This window comes from Eurosta solidaginis, chromosome 2, assembly GCF_040869045.1.
Source record: "Eurosta solidaginis isolate ZX-2024a chromosome 2, ASM4086904v1, whole genome shotgun sequence".
NCBI classification, from domain to species: domain Eukaryota; kingdom Metazoa; phylum Arthropoda; class Insecta; order Diptera; family Tephritidae; genus Eurosta; species Eurosta solidaginis.
Genome location: NC_090320.1, coordinates 284,301,564 through 284,322,790, shown reverse-complemented (window position 1 = coordinate 284,322,790; position 21,227 = coordinate 284,301,564). Strand labels below are relative to the sequence as shown.

The 21,227-nt window shown below is 34.8% G+C and overlaps 1 protein-coding gene across 3 annotated transcripts in view; it reads left to right on the top strand.

Moving 5' to 3' along the window:
* The first annotated feature begins 3,282 nt into the window (after positions 1 to 3,282).
* dcma (decima) overlaps positions 3,283 to 21,227 on the top strand; it is a 214,977-nt gene continuing 197,032 nt past the window's right edge. For all 3 annotated transcript variants that reach the window (XM_067768295.1, XM_067768294.1, XM_067768292.1), the window contains exon 1: positions 3,283 to 3,730. In XM_067768295.1, coding sequence (XP_067624396.1) covers positions 3,644 to 3,730 — 87 coding nt within the window. In that variant the 5' untranslated portion in view covers positions 3,283 to 3,643. The remainder of the gene's footprint in view (positions 3,731 to 21,227) is intronic.

Genomic DNA, 21,227 nt, shown 5'->3' with positions numbered 1-21,227 from the left:
GACGACTAAGTGTAGATATGGTATTTTAAGGAATCAATGCTGACGAGTATGTCTTTCATTCTGACAGCGACAAAACAACAACAAAAATGGATGAAAAAGACGAAACACTGCAGACAGAGACGAGCACAAGATCTGCACAAACATCGGCAATGGCATTTCAGCTGGAGTCACAGGAGGCACGCATTTCACAAATGGCGTCGCAAATGTCATCTCAATTGGAAGAACAGAAGACATATATGTCATCTCAACTGGAAGCGCACGAGGCACGTATATCTGGAATGTCGATACAAATTTAAGAACAATTATCATCGCAGCTCTTTGTTAAACTGGAGGAGCAGGATGCAAAAATTTTACAACTCGAGGACAAAATTAATGCCAGGTAGAAGCGTTGAAAGGTCTTATGCAGCAGTTACAATTAAATCGCCCAGCTATTCCAGCGATCAATCCGAAGGTAAAAACTCCATCTGTTGACGGCTCTGTACCTTTCCAGGTATTCAAGCTCCAATTAGAGAAGACATCAGCAGTGAACAACTGGAATGCTGAAGATAAAGTTACTGCACTGTTCGTGTCATTGAAAGCTCCTGCAGCTGAAACCTTACAGATTATTCCAGAGTACGAACGGAACAGGTATGAAGAATTGATGGCCGCTGTCGAGAGACATTATGGAAGCGAGCATAGAAAACAGATATACCAAATTGAGTTGCAAAACCGTTACCAAAAAGCGAATGAGACTTTGCAGGAGTTTGCGCGGGGCACTGCCCCTTTTATGACTAAGCAATTTTCTCTGTTTCGGGAGCCATAACTCGAAGAAATATTAACGGATCTTAATAAAATTGGGTACACATATTTCCCTTATAGCAGGAAATATTTCTAGAAAAAATGGACGAGATCGGTTAAAGACCACGTCATCTTAGATACAAACCAAGTTCAAAAGGGTCGTAGACTAAAATAATTAGCTATAACTTAGCAAAAAATAGTTTTGGATCAATGAGATTTGTTTTATCAAGTTTTATTTTAAGAGGAAATGGGGAGTCATTTATTTTTAAACGGGCGGTGCCACGTGTTATGTAGAAAAGTAGTTTATCTGAAATGAAATGTACAACTGAAGTTCACGCTGAGTATATAGTGTTCGATTACACCCGAACTTAGACACCTTTACTTGTTTACTTTGTATTCAGTAGCCATAATTATAATTAAACTTTTTTTCATTGAATGTTTTACTATCACAATCATTATTGCATAAATCATTATTGTATAAAATATTGTTTGCAAAATTAAATATTTAAATGAAGCTTACAAAACTCTAAATCGTAATTTATTACATTTATGGATTGCTGATTTAAAGATTAATTCACGAAACGCACTATCTCACTCGCACCCACTTATGCATATATCACTCGCGCGCGCACTTATACTAGATTTTTAATGTGTCTGGCAATATAGGGAATCTATCAAAACTGCCTGGCTACTGGGGAAACATCATTTTATAATTATCCACGTAACATATATAAAATTCAGGTTTTATACTGTAACGAACTTACTGCAAATCCTCTTATTTGCAACCTTCTGCTAAGCTCAAATCACTAAATTGTTGAATAAATAACTCCACTCTTCAATAATGCAAAATGGCCTTTATTAAAGTACTTCAAAATAACACTCATATTTCGCTTACTGATAACTTGTTTAACTGAAACTAACTCTACTATTGCACGACAGCTTGCGTGCTTAATCAAAACTGATTCTAGCGCCTCTATCTGTCCCTGCCTTTTATACTCTTTGATTTCCTCGTTCGCATCTTCTAGGTGCTTCCATTTCCAGAATCTACTAGTTGACCATCAGCTATCAAATTTCTCAGCTGTAACTACAATTGCACGATTTTATAGCTTCTCTCATTGCATACTTTCGGGAGTATCTCAGATATATGCATGTGGTTGTGCGTTGCTTCTCAGCTGTGTATACGTACATATGTGTAGACATAATTTTTGAATTATTGATGTGCATTCACGTCACTGCTTAGCCTCGGCTTAGAGATGACAGTACCCTTAGTGTTGCTAATATTTGTTACAATACTATAACTAAAGTACAATTAAAATTAACCCTACATTAAGGGTGTCTGGCAGGGGATTGGAATTGTACTAGGTGTCTGGCTGTGGACGAGGCGATTTGTAAGGTTATCACTAATAAAATATGTGAAAACTGAGCTCTATACTATACTTAACATACCTGTTAACTGCCAAAGCCACCGCGACCCAAGTTTCATAGCCGTGGATCGTTCTTTCCTGTGTAGTGGACATAAAGAGAGAAACTTTTAGATTTTATTCTCGAACTAAGGCCTGGCCGTCGCGGGCTCTTGCTCTATTGTGTCATATTGGAAAATATATGAACTTTAAGACAGTATTTAAAAATTCTTCATATTTAATAGCTAATTTGTAACGATATAAAAATACAGTTGTATCGCAAACCAATATTTTAAACTTTATTCATACTTTAAGTGAATATTTTTATGATAAGCGATAACTCGCTTTTACATATGCGAGTTAATCATATCAAAATTTATGAAAGGTTTGATTTTTAGCAAAACCATTAAAATTTTCTTTTGTAAGAAAAAAAACGTTAAAAAAATGCAAATTCATTTTTTTCATATTTCCACAATATCCAATTTTTCTCACACCCCTAAAAATTGGCTCTTCAAGCATTTTTTTTGATAAGTCTAGCCTTAATCCTTGTGGAGAAATTTGATTTTGAGACAACTTTTTCCAGGTCACCCCATAGTGCGCCGTGAATTTGATTGGTCCTCAGTTGAACGGCCTTTGCAATTGGCTGATGACCAACGTCCACAGCGTTGGTGATAGTACCCCATCCTGGGGCGTTCCTCTGTTTACAAATTTTGTGGCCTCACCTGGGTTTCTGTTCATAAGTAACAATTAAAAAAAATAGCTCGTCAAAAAAATAAGTATTTCTGAAAATATTTTTTCTGTGACAACAACGCGAGGGGTAAAAGCTAGTACACATACAAACAATAATCATTTTTACGCTAAACTATATGTTGTTCCCACAAAAAGTTTTGCTTCGTTGCACTTTTTCTCCAAAGTAAAAACAACTTAACTACTTCCTTGCGTGTCCATTCCGACCCAAAGAACATACAAAGGTTAAGTTGTTGCTAAATTGAATAGAAAATTTGAGCGCAAATACTTCAATATATATATTTATTGTATTTAACTTCAATGTAGACATTTATTTCCAATTTTCTCTTTCTTACAGTGTGAACGAGTACTACTACTACTAAACAGGATGTGTGTGTGCGTGCGTGACACGACTCTACATACAAATGGAAAATGCAATATAATTTATGTTTACAATGAAATATAAAAATGTTCTATTTGTGCACCAATAAGCCCTAAAATATGTATTGTGATAATAAAAAAGTATATAAATGTATTTGTACTAATGTATTTACTTATACTCATACATAGTATATTAGATTTTATTCCATGAGAGCAGATCAAATAAAAGTGAGAGTAAAGTGAAGTGAATTTTTGTGTAAATAAAACGAAAATACTTGTGCTGGCTGCTGAAGTACTACTAAGAGGCAAACACCAAGGCAAGCAACCAAATAACTATAATAAAAGGAGTACTCACCAACATGTTGACAACACATCATTTGCCACACTTGCATCATCATCGTGGCAGTACAGCGGTGGAATTGGAAAAAATTACAAATCTAAATACGGTAAGTGAATTTAGTTGAGCTAGGCAGAAATATTTTGTGATAAATGTTGGTCTTAGTAAAGGAAATACTTGTAATAATTGTGAAACGAAATTATAGATACGCATATCTTTGCATATTTTTTGTGAATTATCTATTATTTGAGTTCTTAAAATGTGTTTAACTTCAAATAACTGATCCTTATGTGTCCTATAGCCTAGACATGAGATAATAATAAACTTAAGTCTTAAAAGACTTCTTTTGAGCTCATAAAAATCCTATGTTTTAACCTGTGTGCATTTTTTTTGTTGTTTTTTCATACTTTTATAGTAATTTACAGCTTTAATGGCCTTCATTAACTCATGAAAACATTTTAAAGCTCATTTTTACCCAAGAAATATGTTTCAATAATTTCACCGGCAATCACTAAAAATTCTTATCGGAAGTCATTTGTGACTCATGTTTAAAATTCTTGATTCACATATGATCATGTTTATTTTTTAAATTTAAACTTTGGAACAAACTTCATAAGCTTTAGATATCCATGTGAATAATGACTCATTAATTGAATCATAAATGTATCAAATATGACTCATGATTTTCTTCCATTATTTCTGTATTATATGTGAATTTTCGTATGGTAAGATGTGCTCTGAGCATTTAATCCGCTCTACTTTGAATAAAAAAAAAAACCATTCCAATAAGTAGTCGCCCGTATTTGTTTTTGTGTTAAAGTAATGCAAACTTGTGAATCATCTACGGCCTCATTCCTGAAAATATTCCCAGATCGTGCGCTTTTATGCTCAAGAAATTTGCTCAATTACACGTCATAGAAATAGAGCTTCATAAAAAGCTATATTAACCACAACCCCCTCTTTGTGTAGCTTAAGGTAAACGGTTAAAAAAAAAATGTATGCATAAAGGAGGCTCTAGTCTCAATTCCACAAGGGTCGTAGAGAACTTGAAGCGAGAACCCCAAAAGAATAAACTTTTGGATGGCTTATTTCACATATGCCTGTTAAAGAGCAACTGAATGTGATTGCTGATTTTTCAACTTGTACCACAACAATATCGACCTAGATATTTTCTCTCGTATTTAGTAACGATTGCTCTGTATATAAAACAAGACTACGAGGAGAGCAAGTATCAATAACAACCTACATTAAAGCGCATGCATAGGAGTTACTGTCAGTATAATGGCCGCTTTATTGCATTTTCCTCTTTTCTCAGATATCAAAGGATTTCTTATAAGGAAATAGTAATTATATATTCCGTTTTGATGGTCTATGCGACCACTGAGAGCGGAGGAGATGTAGAGCTCTCGCCTGCCACATTAGATTCATATGTGTCAAAAAGCAAGCAAAGTATATAAAAATATTCAACAAAAGGGCACAGCAAATATTGACCAGCTGAGATACCGCTGATCAATTAACGGCTGATTGTCAACAGCCAATATCAATTTCATCAAGTGGTATATGTACATGTAAATTATAACAGCAGCAGTATATTACTATATATGTGGTATTCCATCCCATTTCGGCCAATTTTGAACCCGACTCCTTTAGAATTGGCTGAAAGTTTTTCTTCTTTTTCTAGCGAAAGACGTTTTTCAGAAGTTTTTCAAATTTTTTCAACCAACTCAAAAAAAGTTATGAATTTTTAAAAAAACACCGTTTTTGTTTTCAAAATGCTATAACTTTTTCAAAAATTGACCGTTTGGATTCATTTTATTTTTTTAATTTGTTTTTAAATGTACTTTTCGGAAAAATAAATTCAAGTAAATAAAAAAAAATAAAAATTCTTGGCCCACTCCGGGATTAGTGGGGATGATTGCAGAATTGATTGAAGTTTTTATGAGAAAAAAAGGGCGAAATTCGAAAAATCTCAAAAAACTGAAAAATTACAAAAAAAAAACTTTAAAAATTGTTTAGAATTTTTTCCGAAAAGTACATTTAAAAACAAATTAAAAAAAAAAAAGATCCCAAACGGTCAATTTTTGAAAAAGTTATAGCATTTTGAATATAAAAACGGTGTTTTTTTAAAATTTCATAACTTTTTTTTGAGTTGGATGAAAAAATTGGAAAAACTTCTGAAAAACGTCTTTCGTAAGCTAGAAAAAGAAGAAAAACTTTCAGCCAATTCTAAAGGGTCGGGTTCAAAATTGGTCGAAATGGGATGGAATACGCCATATACTCTTTTTTATGCCTCGCTGTTGAGGAGGCAGATTGGCGAAGCTTGGAAGCTTCTTCTTAGGTGAATAATTATCGGGAGTAACTACACAGCCAACTGCCCTTTTGGATGACTATTTGGGGAGCAAAGCTGCTCTAGGCATAACGACTTGCACCTCCTAAGCCATATTTTACAGCACCACTTCCCGCGCCTTACCAAGAGGGCGGAGATATGCAATGAATAGCCAGTACTCTAACGGAACCTGGGAGACTTACGAGCCGTTCCTAATATGCCGACTGGCCAAGTGAAGCGGGATAATTACTTCAGTATAACAGATTATCTTCACTCTGCACTGACTTTGCCTACTAGACGATTTGCGTGCGTACGGTGACAGGAAAGCGTTTTTGGTTAATATCTCCTCCACGTCTTAAAACCGATCTTCACAACAAAGTTGTAAGTCAACCGCACGCGCATTGACAGGTAAAATATTAGACTAGAAGAACGGCGGAGGCTGAAATTTCCAACAAAGGCCAATACTGTAATGGAATACAGAGATATCCTGAGCGAAACTTATTGCCTAAGTTCAAGTATCGACTTACGGTATCTATCCGGTACAATTTCCCCACCTAACAGTAAATTACGAGTATAAAAGCGCTCCTATCCAGTAAGAGAGAACCAGCATAAGGGCGATTGCATAAGTACCAATGATGATCTGAAAGAGGTATCTCCGCCGAAGGAAGTGTGATCAACACACATCCGAAGAAACTTCCAGCTGCAGAGACAAACTTTCATTGCAAACCGTTAGCCAACTGCTGCTTTCACCATGCTATTAAACTGCCTCCTCCCGCTAGCATATCGCTGCCCAATCGCTCTTCTTTCTGTAATTGCTGATTAATCGGTTAAATGGTTTCAGTCGTCCAAATAATCGTTATTGCATTTAGCGTATTCACCGTTGCTACTACATCCGTTGACCGTATAGCATCTTACCGCCGCATAGTTGTAACCGTGCCTATAATCGACAAAATTCAATATGATATAATTAACGGCTTTTGGTTAAAGGCTTCCAAAACTTAACAATTTTCTTCTTCTTAATGTGGGCATTGCCACGCCCATTTTCCAAAATTTTATCAAATTTATATTTTTCATAATAGGGTCAACCAACGGATGAAGCTTCATCACTTCAGCCGTCTCAGGTAATGAATTATCTCAATTTCTCTATTCTTAGAGTTCAGGTTTTAAGTGGGCGACGTCGCCTACCGATTCGGTTGATTTTCACACATCAGTTGCCAACATATATTAGCAACGACAGCCTTCAAACCGAATTTCAACACGATATCCTCAATGGTTTGCAAAACTTTGAAGTTTTCTTTTTATACTCAGTTGAGCAGAGCTCACAGAGTATATTAACTTTGATTGGATAACGGTTGGTTGTACAAGTATAAAGGAGTCGAGATAGATATAGACTTCCATATATCAAAATCATCAGGATCGAAAAAAAATTTGATTGAGCCATGTCCGTCCGTCCGTCCGTTAACACGATAACTTGAATAAATTTTAAGGTATCTTGATGCAATTTGGTATGTAGGCTCCTGAGCATTCATCCCAGATCGCTATTTAAAATGAACAATATCGGACTATAACCACGCCCACTTTTTCGATATCGAAAATTTCGAAAAACCGGAAAAGTGCGATAATTAATTACCAAAGACGGATAAAGCAATAAAACTTGGTAGGTGAGTTGAACTGTTGACGCTCAATAGAAAACTAGTAAAACTTTGGACAATGGGCGTGGCACCGCCCACTTTTAAAAGAAGGTAATTTAAAACTTTTGCAAGCTGTAATTTGGCAGCCGTTGAAGATATCATGATGAAATTTGGCAGGAACGTTACTCCTATTACTATATGTATGCTTAATAAAAATTAGCAAAATCGGAGAACAACCACGCCCACTTTTAAAAAAAAAATTTTTTTTAAGTCAAATTTTAACAAAAAATTTAATATCTTAATAATTTAATAACATTCAACTCTAGTAATGATATGGTGCAACCAAATGCAAAAATAAAAGAAAATTTCAAAATGGGCGTGGCTCCGCCCTTTTTTATTTAATTTGTCTAGGATACTTTTAATGTCATAAGTCGAACAACAATTTACCAATCCTTGTAAAATTTGGTAGGGGCTTAGCTTCTGGGACAATAACTTATTTCTGTGAAAAACGGTGAAATCGGTTGAAGCCACGCCCAGTTTTTATACACAGTCAACCGTCTGTCCTTCCGCTCGGCCGTTAACATGATAACTTGAGCAAAAATCAATATATCTTTACTAAACTCAGTTCACGTTCTTATCTGAACTCACTTTGTATTGGTATAAAAAAAGGCCGAAATCCGACTATGACCACGCCCACTTTTGCGGTATCGAAAATTACCAAAAACGAAAAAAATGCTATAATTCTATATCAAATATGAAAAAGGGATGAAACATTGTATTTGGATTGGTTTATTGACGCAAAACATAACTTTAGAAAAAAACTTTGTAAAATGTGTGTCACACCTACCATATTAAGCAGAAGAAAATGAAAAAGTGCTGCAGGGCGATATAAAAAACCCTTGAAATATTGGCAGGAATACTGTTCGTGGTATTATATATATAAATAAATTAGCGGTATCCAACAGATGATGTTCTGGGTCACCTTGGTCCACATTTTGGTCGATATCTGGAAACGCCTTCACATATACAACTACCACCACTCCCTTTTAAAAGCCTCATTAATACTTTTAATTTGATACAAGTATCTTACACACACATTCTAGAGTCACCCCTGGTCCACCTTTATGGCGATATCTCGAAAAGGCGACCACCTATACAACTACCACCACTCACTTTTAAAACCCACATTAATACCTTTAATTTGATACGAGTATCGTACTAACACATTCTAGAGTCACCCCTGGTCCACCTTTATGGCGATATCTCGAAAAGGCGACCACCTATACAACTACCACGACTCACTTTTGAAACCCACATTAATACCTTTAATTTGATACGGGTATCGTACTAACACATTCTAGAGTCACCCCTGCTCCACTTTTATGGCGATGTATCGAAAAGGCGTCCACTAAAAACTAAGCCCCACGCCCTTTTGAAATACTCATTAACACCTTTCGTTTGATACTCATATCGTACAAACAAATTCTAGAGTCAGGCCTGGTCCACCTTTATGGCGATATCCCTAAATGGCGTCCACCTATAGAACTATGGCCCACTCCCTCAAAAATACTCTTTAATACCTTTCATTTGATACACATGTCATACAAACACATTTCAGGATAACCCCCGGATCATTTTCCTAAATGGTTATTTTCCCTTATGTTGTCACCATAGCTCTCAACTGAATATGTAATGTTCGGTTACACCCGAACTTAACCTTCCTTACTTGTTCTTAATGTGAGCGTTGTCACGCCCATTTTCCAAAATTTTACAAAATTTCTTATTCAATATATTCAACCAACATATCAAGTTCCTTAACTTTATCCGTATTTTGTAATAAATTTTTGGGGTTTCTACATTTTTCGAAATTTCGACTTTCTTTATGTGGGCGTAGTTACCGAGCCAATTTGTTTTGTCGTTTTTAAAGTTGCAGTGACAATCGTCTTACCAAATTTCAATCTGAAGTCTTCAACTGCATGCAAAATTCTTAAGTTTTCTTCTACTATGTAGGCGGCGCCACGCCCATTTTCCAAACTCTACAAAATATTAGATATTCCGTCATAATTTCAACCCACATATCAAATCTTATTACTATATCGATCTTTGATGACGCAATATTACATTTTGGAAAATTTCGGTATTGAGCTCTTTAAAGTGGGCGTGGTTGCCAAATTAATTCTGTAAATTTTCTTATGGTGTATATATAAAAGCATAATAAAAAAGGATAATTTTCGAGCCAATTTCTAAAATGATTTACGATTTGCAAAATTTTCAATTACAATGCTCTTCTTCTAAATGTGGGCAGTGTCACGCCCATTTTAAAAACTTTAACCAAATTTATATTTTTACGTGACAAATTCCCATATCAAGTTTTGTCGCATTCGATAATGAACTGTCGCATTTTCTCAATTTTTCAAAATTTCGATATCGATTTTTTTTTAAGTGGGCGTTGTCGGCAAAGAATTTGTAAATTTTTACAAATTTTCACATGATATCTCCAACGACTCGCAAAAATCTAACTTTTCTGCTTTAACATGTGCGCGATGCCACGCTCATTTTCCAAAATTTCACGAAATATTAGCCACATTTCATCTTTAAATGTGTCTTTGGTAATGAGTTAACACTTTTTACCTATTTTCGGAATTTCGATATCGAAAAAATTAACGTGTTAATCGTTCGGTTTCTCATATTTTCAATACCAGTCTATTCTAGCCCGCCTTCTTAAGGTAGATATGCTTTTAGAAATATTTTAAGAATTACAGCTATTCAATTTTTTCATCAAGAAATTCATAAAAAGATTTGTTGAAGTCATAATTCCTTGGAAAGGATTTTTGTAATAAACATCTAGCAAAAATATTTAAAAAGAAATTGAAGAGACAATTTCTCCTATTCGTAACTTTTCACATATACATTGAAATGACTTTACAATATTAATGGCATATCGCAGAATTATTCTCGCGCACAATTTCGCTAAAAGCATTCGTCAAATGAGCACACACACACAGTCTCAAATTCAACGCCTATTAAAGTCATCATAAAATATATCACAAAGTTACAGCATATGCACGTCATGCATAGTTGTTACACTACAGCACAAACACACACACCTACCACTACCACATTCGTTGTCACTTTTACGACGAGAGCTTCCCGTGACTGTTGCTTCCTTTGGCAGGGCAGCAAAAAACCAATTTTCAAGTCAAATAAAGAAGTCATTTTCGTCGCCGCTCAATTCAGCAAGCAGTCAATGAATGTCGCCTGGATTATCTGCATACATACAAATAGATTACAATATACATGCGTGAGTGGGTACGTATGTGCATTGTGTACACTTACATAAATTCTTGTGTTAAAGCCTTACGCCACATATTTGTCATCATAAAAATTCAGCGGCTTTGCAAAAGTATGATGCATGATGTCAGGGAAACGGGCAGGCAGGCGGACATTCAATTATCGATATGTCATACACTTAACATACATTAATTTTTCTTCGTACACAATCTTGCTGCTGACGGAAGAGTTTTCAGCGACAACATGATGCGTGGCTGTAAAAAATATGAAGAAGTAAGCAATTTTATTTGTAAAGCAATATGCGAATTTTTTACTATGAGAGAAATGGCAGTAAAACAATCATGTAGCAAAATGTAATATTTGTCAATATCAAATAAAAGCAAGCAGTAAGTAATTGTAGCGCTAAGAAAAGCAAATAAAAGGAAGTAAAGAAATGAATCAAAAAAAATAAATTTTAAATTAAAACCTGTTGAAGTGCAAGTGTAGAGTGAGTTACTGAGCTTGACAGCGAAACCATTAAATTTACATTATTTTAAATTAATCTATATAGATTCGGCTCTTAAATTGCTGATACCCTTATTAGTATTCATGTGTATGGATTTGTTGATGGGTGTATTTTACATTTTATTTATGTAAAATGCTGCCTGATCGGGCTCAGTTTTTAATACGAGGTGTGTTAAAAAAGTATCACGAATTTTGAATTTGCGGGTTACGTATATTCGAATTTTGATTCTTTTGTGGCGTTATGTTGGTACTCATGTCTTTCATTTATACCGACAAGCTCGGCCATTTTGAATGTTCACTTAATTGTTGACAGCTGCTTTGCTTGCACGTGTCGAACCAAAAGTCTTCGATTTTTACCTATTAAAAAAAATGGATCAAAGATCCTGTATCCAACTTTGTGTAAAAAACGATATTAAGTACGCGGATGCGTTCCGAATATTGACTGTGGCATACGGAAAAGCTACCTTGGACCGAAGAAACGTTTATCGTTGGTACAAAATGTTCACAGAAGGCCGAGAAGATAGGAACGACGAAGAGCGTGCCGGACGCCCGAGAAGAAAAAATTGATGAAGTGTAGAAAATGGTATTGGTCAATCATCGAATGGCTCGTACCATTCGATTTTTATCAATGATTTGGGCATGAAACGGGTCGCCGCGAAATTCGTACCAAAATTGCTCAATTTCGACGCGACCTTTTGGCCAAAAACAACACACTAATGATAACGCAGCCACCGTGTTCCCCAGATCTAGCTCCCTGACTTTTTCTTGTTCCCTGAACTGAAGAGGCCCATGAAAGGACGACGTCATGCTACGGTTTACGAGATAAAGACGGCATCGAAGAGGAACCGAACAAGGTAAAAAAAAAAACGATTTTTTGAAGTGCTTCGAAGATTGGAAAACCCGTTGCCAGAAGTATATAATATCTCATAGAGATTACATTAAAGGCGACAAAAGAAATATTCATTAACAAATAAATGATATATGAAAAAACACAAAATTCGCAATACTTTTTGAACGCACCCCGTATTTCGAAGTAATTAAATTGATGCAGGAGCCATGGCTCTCATCTGGCAGAGAGAATTCTCCACTCATGTGAGCAGCTCACCGTTTATTACACAAAGACTGGAAGCAGAGTTGAAGCTGCAGTGGTGATAAATGCCAAAAATGAATGGGCGATTAGAATTTTTACTTGGTTTAAATCGACGGGTTCAGACAAGATATTTACTACTATATTGCGAATGGCCGGAGGAACGATTGTAAATAGCTAATAATAATGCTGTTGTTTTTAGTCTAAAGATAAAGACACTGTGCGAAGGTTTTGGAGAGTGTTATCGATGTTGATGGCCCTTTACAGGATATAGATCCGGTACGTTTCGGTAATAAAATACAATTGAAGTAGTAGCCCGACCATCCCGGGAACGATTGATATGACCACATTAAACCTTCTATGCCATGCCGCTCTTCCACCCTCTAGTTCCATGAGGAGCTTGGGGTCGCCAGAGCCTCTCCTGCTAAATATTTGTATGATACTTTCACATTCGTAACAGTATTCCCCTCACCCAGGTGAGGTTAACAATTGGGTTGCGGATGGTTTGAATCTATTAAGCTTTATATTGCGCTTATTAACTGCAGACCTTAACAAGTTGGATTGGCTCCATGTTAAGCTGCAGAATGTTCCCCTCGCAAGGGGGTCTATAAGAGGCCACAACATCTCTAAATAGAAGAATGCTGCTAGGTTGGGTATTACCTTCAATGCTGTGGAAGCTGATTATCAACCAATTTTTTATGTAGGTGGTTTAAAAATGAACAGAGTCAAACGGCCTATGCAGATGACATTTCAGTCAACATAAGTGGCAGAGGCCTAGCAGCAATCATCTCTCCGAAGGAGCACGCGTTCCGGAATGTGGGTTAATGGTCATCTGGAGTAGGGTTAACACCAGCGCAGAAAAAACCGCTCATATGCTATTGGTAAAAGGTCCCTTTTTGGACTAAGCCTAAGCTCGGAGGTGTTACCCTACAAGAAATGTTGCCTATCGGACCTATTGCCGGAACTCTCTATTTGAGAACTTACGGCAACTGTCAAGTCCATACTGTAATACTGTACGAGGTCCTAGTTGGGTGGACAGAAACACAAACAAGTGCATATACAAAAAAACTTGAGGAAGTAGGTAGATTACCAATAACTAGAATAACGGCAGCTCTGAAAACTAATCCGATCCTAGAATTAAATGTAGACCTGGTGCTAAAGAACATTGCGTAAACAACGAGATTGCATTAACAACGAGAAAATTGGGACATAGTAGTATAGGGTCATAAAAAATGGACAAATAGATAACCTCGTTCACTACATGAGCTTTAGTGGATCTCTTAGAGCCCTCTTAGAGGTGAAAGGTTGGAGAAAGGGCGCTTAAATGGCAGACGCCATTTTGTTATGTATACGACGATAGTTTCAAGGAACTGGAAGAAGTAGGGTATGCGGTATACTACGCTGATCCGGAAATAAATAGATCCTGCAAGCTACCTAATAGCTTTAATGATAATTTAGATGGCAGTAGAAGCACTGGAGGAAAGTAGCTTAAATTGTGGCTCGTCAATTCGTATACTGACAATGCAGCAACTAAGGCAAAATTTTTTAAAGCACAACATATTGTAACGAATTCTGGGGAAATCCTGGTTATTATGCACCTTCTGCTAACGTTCATGTCACTGAACTGTCACTGTGCTTCTTTTATACTCTCGGTTTTCTCGTTCACCCAATTCTCCTAAGGTCTAGTCGTTTCGTGAAAGTCTGTTCGAGAACAGTTGTATCTCATGCTTGGTTACCAGCTATATACATGTATATTTGTAGTTTATGCTTTTCTTACAGCCATATGCGTGTATGTGTGAGTAACTACTTTGGCTGTGTTTGTGTTCAGACTACATGTGTGTGTGTGAGATATCTCTTTGTTGCCTTGTATGTATGTGTGTAAATGATGATTGATGTGTTTATGTACACAAGTGTGGATTGCTTTAGTATTTTGTTGTTGTTGTAATTATTTACTAACATAGTGCCTAGGATAGTGATGCTAATATTCGCCACAATACGAAAGTGTGTAACAGTGTAAAAAATCCCTGAAAAGGAATAGGATTTGGAAATTTATACATTTAAATTGAGTCCCTGGTCTTATGGTAATAGATGATTTAGCTACCGAACCAGGGTTCATCCCTTAGAGCTTACACCGTCGACGTCCCAATCATAAAAAATCCCTGAGAATGAATAGGATTTGGAAATATATAAACTTAGATTGAGTCCCTGGTCTTATGGTAATCGATGATTTGGCTACCAAACCAGGGTGCATCCTTTAGAGCTTACACCGTCGACGTCCCAATCAGGGCAAGTTTAAAAGAAAGCAGGAAAGGCATTGAACCAAACGTGGAGCTGCATAGTGTCATAAAATCGCCAAGTTAAGATTTAAGGCGATCGGAATGGCACAGCTACTAGATCCCGGAGCAGCAATTAGCATTGGTTCTAGAAAGTTTCTAGTATTTGCCATGAATTTTTTAGCATCAGCCTTAGTTTCTGATAAGGTTTTTAATCTTGGTCGTAGAGCAAACTTCTGGATTCATTCAGTTTATGTGAGTTCCTCACGTGTCGGTTACCTTAACCTAGTTGTACCTGGCTTGTACTGTAGTGACGTCATAAATGTCAAATTCGCACTCAACAAATTGCTGTAAGTGTTTAGGGCAATACACTTAAACTTCAAACTGACATCACGACAAAAATTAATTTTATCGCTATATTTTTCATCTTTAGCCGTGCGCTGCTGTGCATAAATTATTCTGCTCAAAACCAAATTTTCTGAAAAAAAAACTTAACATGATCTGTGCTTGCTTTGTGAGTATTAAAAATATGATAAAATCTGTATACAAAAATACATACATAAATATTTCACCACATACATACATAAATTTATCATCAATGAAATATGAAGTGCGCACTTTATTTTCTTCTTACAACGAATAAAGAATTTGTAAAATCTTTAATTTTAATTCAAAGTTACCACCCCAACCAAATTTATGCAAATAAGTTCGTGAGTTTTTAAAACTTTTCATTTTTTCTCAGCTTAACATCGCTTAAAAAATTGTGTAGCCAGCAAACATGCCGCACGTTTCACAGTGAGCTGAGAACAAAGAAAAATAGAAAAATAAAAAATTATTGAGTGCGTGCTACCGACACGGCGCATTCAAAATTCATTTAAAATCCACACAAACTCTTGTCACCCGACATAGCGCAGCAAAATAGCAAATCCCATTGTCAATCTAGAGGAGGATATGCTGCTTGAAGATGCCTACAGGATGTCAAATACGAAAAAGGATAGAAAAAATGTCACAGGAAGTACGCGTAAGTAGGTGAAGTGCAAAGAAGGTAGTGTTGACATTGGCAGTGGCATTGATGAGCTTTTTCAGATTGTCAGATGAAACGTGTAATAGAATGAGAGAGAAGGGTATACATATGTACACATATAGTGAAAGGTAGCACGCCCACCCCAGAGATGAATGATAAGTCAGCAATAAAGCTGTGGAATGGTGTGCTTTGATTATGCAGCATTCCATGGTTGTGTCAATTTTCAATTATACCCAGTGGCGTCAATACACTGAATGTTATATCTGTTGTTAATTTATAACTAAGATGGTTTTAGAAAAATATATTAAATGTAGAAAATCCTTTACAGTGATAAAACTGGCTTTTAAAAACGCGCCGTGAGCTCTGGGTTCTCTGTCTTAGATAAAATGCAAAAAGTCGGGTATTGTGGTAAATGAGGGGACAAGGCGAAGTGATCCATAAAATAATCAGCGCATTCACGCCTTGGGAACGTCACTGTTGATGGATATGAATCCGAGACTGGGTTTCGTCTATCTTGGAACACCCTTAGCAGCATAAGCACTTCAGCTTAGAAATAAAGCAGAGAATAGATCTTGCCAACAAGTGTTACTTTGAAGTGAGCAGGCAATTTAAAATTTAAATCCTCTATAGACAAAAAAAACGCGCCCTCTACAAGTCGCTCATCATACCTGTTTTGATCTCTGATTCAGAATAATGAACTGTGTGGGGAGAAGATGCGTTGACTTTTGGAGTGTTCGTAAGATTATCCGTAATGCCAACAGCTAAGGAAGTATGATGACGTGCCTTTTGAGTTTTACTCTGATATGAAGATAGTGCAGCGAATAAAACGCAAAGAGGTCATGTTTTGCGAAAAAATTGCAATTTTCTTGTTATTCCAAAAAAAAATGTATTAGAAAAAGAAACTTAAAAATAACGACTTTTTTTTAAGATTTGCATAATTTTGATATGTGGTAATATAAATTTGAAAAGTTTTTTATAAAAAATATTTTAATAAAAAAAAAATGTTCATTGTAATTGAATACTTTTGTTTAAACTGTTGATATCAGTTTGTTAAAAAAATATAAAAAAAAAATTCTAATGCAAAAAAAATGTTTAAGAAAAAAAAATTAAATATATTAAAAATACATATATAAAAATTTTGTGCATTTTTTATAAATAGTAATTGCTCCCTAAATTTTTCCGAATTTCGAAAAAGCGAAAAAAAAATTTTAAAACAAAAGGACTGTTGACATCAAATTTTTTAAGATAAATATTTTAAGGAAAAAAAACTAAAAAAAAATTATTTTTTTTTCTTATTAGATGTTGTACTTTTGCCAATTTTTTATTTAGCTTATTTTGTTATAAAAGATTTTAAAGAAATAAACGTTTCTTTGAAAATAATTTATTTTAAACAAAAATGGAGATTTTGGATTTTTAGTGGGGAAAAAAATTTTATCTTGTAAACATTTTGTTAAATCTTAGATTTTATCCGATTTTCCAAAAGAAAACAATTGCATATATCTTTTTTAACTTATTTCAAGAAAAAATTTAAACAAATTATTATTAGGAAAACCAAGTAGGGAAGGCTAAGTTCGGGTGTAACCGAACATTACATACTCAATTGTGAGCTTTGGAGACAAAATAAGGGAAATCACCATGTAGGAAAATGAACCTAGGGTAATCCTGGACTGTGTTTGCATGACATGGGTATCAAATGGAAGGTATTAAAGAGTATTTTAAAAGAGAGTGGGCCTTAGTTCTATAGGTGGACACCTTTTCGAGATATCGCCATAAAGGTGGACGAGGGGTGACTCTAGAATGCGTTTGTACGATTTGGGTATCAAATTAAAGATATTAATCAGGGTTTTAAAAGGGAGTGGCCCTTAGTTGTATATGTGAAGGTGTTTTCGGGATATCGAACAAAATGTGGACCAGGGTGACCCAGAACATCATCTGTCGGGTACCGCTAATTTATTTATATACGTAATACCACGAACAGTATTCCTGCCCTGTAGATCTTTTTCATTTTCGTCTACTTAATATGGTAGGTGTCACACCCATTTTACAAATTTTTTTCTAAAGTTATATTTTGCGTCAATAAACCAATCCAATTGCCATGTTTCATCCATTTTTCCGTATTTGGTATAGAATTATGGCATTTTTTTCATTTTGCGTAATTTTTGATATCGAAAAAGTGGGCGTGGTCATAGTCGGATTTCGGTAATTTTTTATACCAAGGTAAAGTGAGTTCAGATAAGTACGTGAACTAAGCTAAGTAAAGATATATCGATTTTTGCTCAAGATATCGTGTTAGCGGTCTGTCCTTCCGCTCGACTGTGTATAAAAACTGGGCGTTGTTTCAACCGATTTCGCCCATTTTCACAGAAAACTCTTATCGTTATAGAGTCTATGCCCCTACCAAATTTCACAAGGACTGGTAAATTTTTGTTCAACTTATGGCATTAAAAGTGCTCTAGACAAATTAAATGAAAAAGGGCGCAGCCACACCCATTCTGAAATTTTCTTTTATTTTTGTATTGGTTGCATCATATCATTAATAGAGTTGAATGTTGACATAATTTACTAATATACTGTTAAAATTTGACTTAAAATTTTTTTTTTTTTTTAAATGGACGTGTTCTTCAATCGATTTTGCTAATTTTTATTTAGAACACATATAGTAATAGGAAAAACGTTCCTGCCAAATTTCATCATGATATCTTCAGCGACTGCAAAATTACAGCTTGCAAAACTTTTAAATTACCATCTTTTAAAAGTGGGCGGTGCCACGCACATTGTCCAAAGTCTTACTAGTTTTCTATTCTGCGTCATAAGGTTAACCCACCTACCAAGTTTCATAGTAAAGATATCCGACTTTGGTAATGAATTATCGCATTTTTGGTTTTTCGAAATATTCGATATCGAAAAAGTGGGCGTAGTTATATTCCGATATCGTTCATTTTAAATAGCGATCTGAAACGAGTGCCCAGGAACCCACATACCAAATTTCATCAAGATATCTCAAAATTTACTCAAGTTATCGTGTTAACGGAGACGGATGGACGGATGGACGGACGGACGCACGGACATGGCACAATCAAATTTTTTTTCGATACTGATGATTTTGATATATGGAAGTCTATATCTATATCGTTTCCTTTATACCTGTACAACAAACCGTTATCCAATTAAAGTTAATATACTCTGTGTGCAAAGCAGGCTGAGTATAAAAATATACAGATAGAAATACTTGTATATAAAAATGGGGAATTTTGATTTTTCAGACACCTAATAATTTTTGTTCATATTAATTTTTTCTGAAACAATTTCATTAAATCCAAAATGTTATCCGAACTTAAACAAAAAAAAAAATTAATATAGCGTATTTACGTGTAAAAATTGAAAAAATAAGTTATTTTAAAAATAAAAATATTTCCTAGCAAAAAAAAAAAAGAAAAATTGTTAAATTTCTCAGATACTGAAAATTTTTGTCCATATCAATTTGTTCTGAGCATTATATTAAGAAAAAAAAAATTTAAACAAAAGTATTTTTCTAAAAACATTTCACTAAATCTTAGATTTTATCTGAATTTCTAGTAAAAAACCAATTGAATTAATCTTATTTTCTTATGTTAGGAAAAGAATTTTAAATAAATTTCGGTAGAAAAAAATATATTTACCTGGGAACTACGCTACTTTCACGAACCGTTTTTACCTTATATGTTGATGCTTTCCACTAGGATTCCTGGCTTGTCACCGTCCATGGAAGCGGGAGGACACCAAAAAAGACTGGATTGATGTTGTGTGAAATTGGCTCTTGAGCCGAAATTGAACCATATCCGCACAAAGCTTGGTCCATTTCTCTTTCAGTATAGCTGAGGAAATTAGTGCAATAAGTTCATCACACCTTTTATGCCAAAACAACTATTGGCCTCTAACAGATCCATCACAGAGGCGCTTGCAATAGGCTATATAAAGTTCTGTAACATCGGAAAACAAACGTATTCATTGTTTGAAATACAGTTTTTCTGTTAGTGCTGAAATCGACGTAAAGCGGAATTTTTTTGGCATACTTTTTTCATGGATTTGACACAATTGATAAATTATTTTCAATGTATTCCTAAGTGAGATTGGTAAATGCATGTTTTATGTATGTTCAAGTAAGCGTAACACTATACTAAAGCGCATAGTCGATGTGCCAAGCTAAATGGTGAAACTTCGTATTGATTGAATTCCCGCAAAAGAATGCTTTTTCGGAAAAACACTTTCATCGAAATCGGAAAATTGTTCAAAAAAGACAAAAATTCTTGAATTTTCATGCGAAAGTGTTTTTGGTCGAGACTCCCACTCAATGAATAGTCTTAGTGGCATACAAGCAACGCGTACACCATTATCAAGAAGACTCTCAAGTATGAAAGCTGTCATCCCTCAATATCAGCACAAGGCAGCGTGAAAATTAACGTTTTTACAGACGAAGGAAGAAAGCAAAGGCAAACTGCCATAAATTTATAGTTTAATTTGAAATATTACTCAATATTTCAAGTATTTTAGTTGCCTCTTTGGTTTGTGTTCATTTTTCTTTTGCTTCAAACTGTCTTTTGTTGTTTTTATGCATTCTTGAATAGCTGCTGTTAATCGCTTCAACGCTCTTGAACACAAGCTCAAACGTTATATTTTGTAATTAGTTTGCTCATATATTAGCTGCATATTAAGACACATCAGCAGGAAGAACTGTTATCAATACAGCAAATGCCGTACTTTAAAAAAGATATTTGGTGCACAAGTTCAAGGTTTCCTTAAATTCAGTTTTGATCTTAGTTGTTTAGTTATTTTCTTTCATAATTTGATTTATTAAGTAATTTATATCTATAGTTTTAAATAAGTTATCTAATTTAACATATAATAAAAGGTCTGTAGAAGTTGTAATGTATGTAAATTAATGAAAAGCGGCGGCTTGCAGAAAAATAATAAGTATTTCTTAGAGAAAAAATATAAATTGAAAGGTTATAAAAAAATAATAATAAAATTTTTTTTCCTACTTTTACAATATTTCAATTTTCATAATTTCGATGTGTAAGAATAGTGGTTTTATAACTTTTTTCCCAAGACAAAGTTTTTTTTTTAAGAAAAACGAGGTTTTTTAAGCGCTTCAAACATTTTTGGAAATTGGATTTGTAAGACTCCAAGAGCCGAGATACTGAAAGTTTTTTGTATATTGTTGATATGAAATTTATAAAAAAAATTTTTAAGACAAATATTTTAATGCAAACTAAAAAAAATTTTAACGAGAAAATCAAATAAACAGAAATTACAAAAAAGAAATAAAAAACATAATGTTTTATTGTTTTTTTTAATTTTGGGAAAATTAAAATTTTTTAAATTTAAATTTAAATAAAACAAGTAAGGAAGGCTAAGTTCGGGTGTAACCGAACATTACATACTCAGCTGAGAGCTTTGGAGACAAAATAAGGGAAAATTACCATTTAGCAAA